This window comes from Octopus bimaculoides, chromosome 25, assembly GCF_001194135.2.
Source record: "Octopus bimaculoides isolate UCB-OBI-ISO-001 chromosome 25, ASM119413v2, whole genome shotgun sequence".
Lineage (NCBI taxonomy): Eukaryota > Metazoa > Mollusca > Cephalopoda > Octopoda > Octopodidae > Octopus > Octopus bimaculoides.
In genome coordinates this window covers 5,589,699-5,592,781 of record NC_069005.1, presented here as the reverse complement: position 1 = coordinate 5,592,781, position 3,083 = coordinate 5,589,699, and the positions used below count along the sequence as shown (strand labels likewise).

Sequence of the window (3,083 nt, the reverse complement as noted above, 5' to 3'; positions counted from 1 at the left end):
AAGAGCGAGGGGGAGAGGAGAGAGAGATGATGATTGGGAGGGCATCTAGCTGTAGAAACTCTGCCAGATCAGATTGGAGCCTGGTGTAGCCATCTGGTTCGCCAGTCCTCAGTCAAATCGTCCAACCCATGCTAGCATGGAAAGCGGACATTAAACGATGATGATGATGATCAGCACGTATCGAGACGTGTTCACATCCATCAGCACGTATTGAGACATATTCACATATCTCTACATGTTTCAGTATGTGTTGATGTAACTTAAAAGTGATTGTATTGCTCTGCTAACACAGAAAGTATGACCCAACACTGACCGTGAACCTCTAATATACTTGGTAGTATATTGTGGTTAGAAAATGAAATACCATGTTGCTACCAGCAATTAATATGTACACACAAGTTGACAGGAATGTTTCATATGTAAATTGGTCAATCCAATAGAGTTACACAGCTAAACTTAGTGGGTACTTAAGCGAGTATGTATGGATGGTTGATGGGTTGGATGTAGATCCGATGGAACAGCAATAACTCCTATCAATTTTATCTATCTTTGATCGCATTGTTTACAGAGACATATTCATATATAAAACATAACTTTCAGTGCTGGCTCCAAATTTTATATAAAATCTTTAGAGATGAACTTAAAGGTAAGATATTTATATTTATTGTGACATGTATTGAATATTATGACATACATCTACAACATACAACATACATTACATATACATTGTATAATATATTTACAAACATTGTAATATGTTACAGAACTGTCAACGCAACCCTTGATATTTCAGTAGAGTCTGCTTGTCTGGTCATTGATTATTAACCAGCTGTTGTTATTTATGCATTTCAGGTGCACCTTGTGCACCATTTGCACAAGTTAGTTGTCAGAACAAGAAGTTCACGTCTGTACAGAATGTTGTCTAAAATAATAATGCTTACATATTCAGTCCACACTAATTAACTAAATACTAACAAATTTACTCCTTAGCATTTAATCTGTTCATATCCAGTCAAAATATTCTACCTGCTTCATGTTTAAACTAACCAGATCCTTCCTCTCACACCTACCCTACAATGTCATTCTAAAAATAAACAATCTCATCATCAAAATCTCAAGCTCTATGAGCGAGACGGGGGTGCGCATGCGCGAGACGGGGGTGCAATTGCGCGCGACGGGGGAGGAGCGAGACGGAGGCGCGCGTGAGAGACGGGGGGAGCGCGACGGAGGCGTACGCGTGAGAGATGGGGGGGGAGCGTGATGGGCGCACGAGAGATGGGGGAGGCAGAGAGATAGAGAAAGAGAGACAGAAAGATGGAAAGAGAGAGAGAGACGAAGAGAGAGAGAGACGAAGAGAGAGAGAGACTGAGAGAGAGATGGAGAGAAGGAAAAAGAGAGAGAGATGCTGTAACAGTTAAAAAGTGACCTTTAAATAACAAATGTAAAGTTGTTATTGATTTGCTGGAATATTGTAACTGATAGATAAAGTATTGAACTTTTAGTCACATGACCTAAAATAAATGTCAAAAGAAAACCAATCAAAATTTATTTTAGTAAATGACAGGACGACATTGTATAAAAATAAATTTCAAATTATCACCATTGTTACTCTTATTATTATTATTATTATTATTATTATGGCGGCAAGCTGGTAGAATCCTTAACATGCTGGATGAAAAGTTTAGCAGTATTTCACCAGTCACTCTGTTCCGAGTTCAAATTCTGCCATGGTCGACTTTGCCTTTCATCCTTTTGGGGTTGATAAAATAAGTCCAGTTGATCATTGGGGGTTCATGTAATCGTCTCATACCCATGAACAAAATTGCTGCCCTTGTGGCAAAATTTGAGACCATTATTATTATTATTATTATTATTATTATTATTGGAAAGGCGGTGAGCTGGCAGAACCATTAGCACGCCAAGCAGAATGCTTAGCACCATTTTGTCGTTCACCTCTTTACATTCCGAGTTCAAATCCTGCTGAGGTTGACTTTGGTACAAAGATTGAGCATCAGTTCTTCAACCACCAGCTGCACCAAACATGTGCAACCACCCTCATTGCACACACCAAACACCCAACTTAGAAAAGGAAGGAAGGATATACAGAATACTTGAAAAAAAAAAAAAGTTACGACAACTCACCCTTGCATCATAGACTTTCTTCAGGGCTTCATATTTTATAGAACCGAGGAAGATCACGCCTTGAAATTTGCCATCATGGTCTGTGGCAACTAATTCTACACAAATTATTTCGCTGTCTCTGACAATGATATCAGCAAATGCCTGAAAGTGAAGGAAGAAATGAAGAAAAAATATAGACAGAACCAAAATGCGGAAACTGAAAACAGCATCTCTACAATAATAGGTACCTTAGGAACGAATAACAGACTGAGATCTAGACAAATACATAACCAAAACACCAAGGTTTACATTACATACATGTACCTGTTTATCAGTCAGAGTGATAAGGACTCTTTAGTCAACCTTAAAGATGATTAATGACTTGTGCAGTGACTTTGATTAAAGTGTAAAAGAGTTGCTTATCATCAACCTCACTCTCTCATCTCTGACCATCTTGAATCATGTGACAAGGCCAGGTCAAGGTGACGGAGATGGATGATGTGGATGACCAAGATGTCTGGCTTGCTTCATCTTGTTCTCTGCAGCCACCTTCCTCTCCACTGAACCACGAAAGTTTCTTTTGCAGAGTTCACCAAATCAGTCTGTACATACATGCACATATATAGAATACACAGGTAACAGCATTGCTATATAATACACGATTTAGGCACACATCTAACTCAGTTGTTGGCCAGTCTATGTCTACCTATTCGGTGAAATCTTTTACTCCTATTTTGGGGACAGCCTAGCCCTTCAATCCTCAACATTGCTTTGCCCCATGTTTCAGTTTCATACAAAACAATTTTTCCATGGACTGTGGGAACATGCGTAACAAAACAATGTGCATAATATAGAATTTAATTATTACATATATAATACATATATGTAATCTTACATATACAACATATATATATATATATATATATAAACAATATATATATATATATATATATATAAACAAT

At 37.8% G+C, this 3,083-nt stretch overlaps 1 protein-coding gene across 1 annotated transcript in view; it reads right to left on the bottom strand.

Moving 5' to 3' along the window:
• LOC106880030 (uncharacterized protein KIAA0930 homolog) overlaps window positions 1–3,083 on the bottom strand; it is a 64,395-nt gene that overhangs the window by 37,565 nt on the left and 23,747 nt on the right. Inside the window, exon 6 of the mRNA XM_014929831.2 lies at window positions 2,143–2,283. Within this exon, the coding sequence (XP_014785317.2) occupies window positions 2,143–2,283 (141 nt within the window). The remainder of the gene's footprint in view (window positions 1–2,142; window positions 2,284–3,083) is intronic.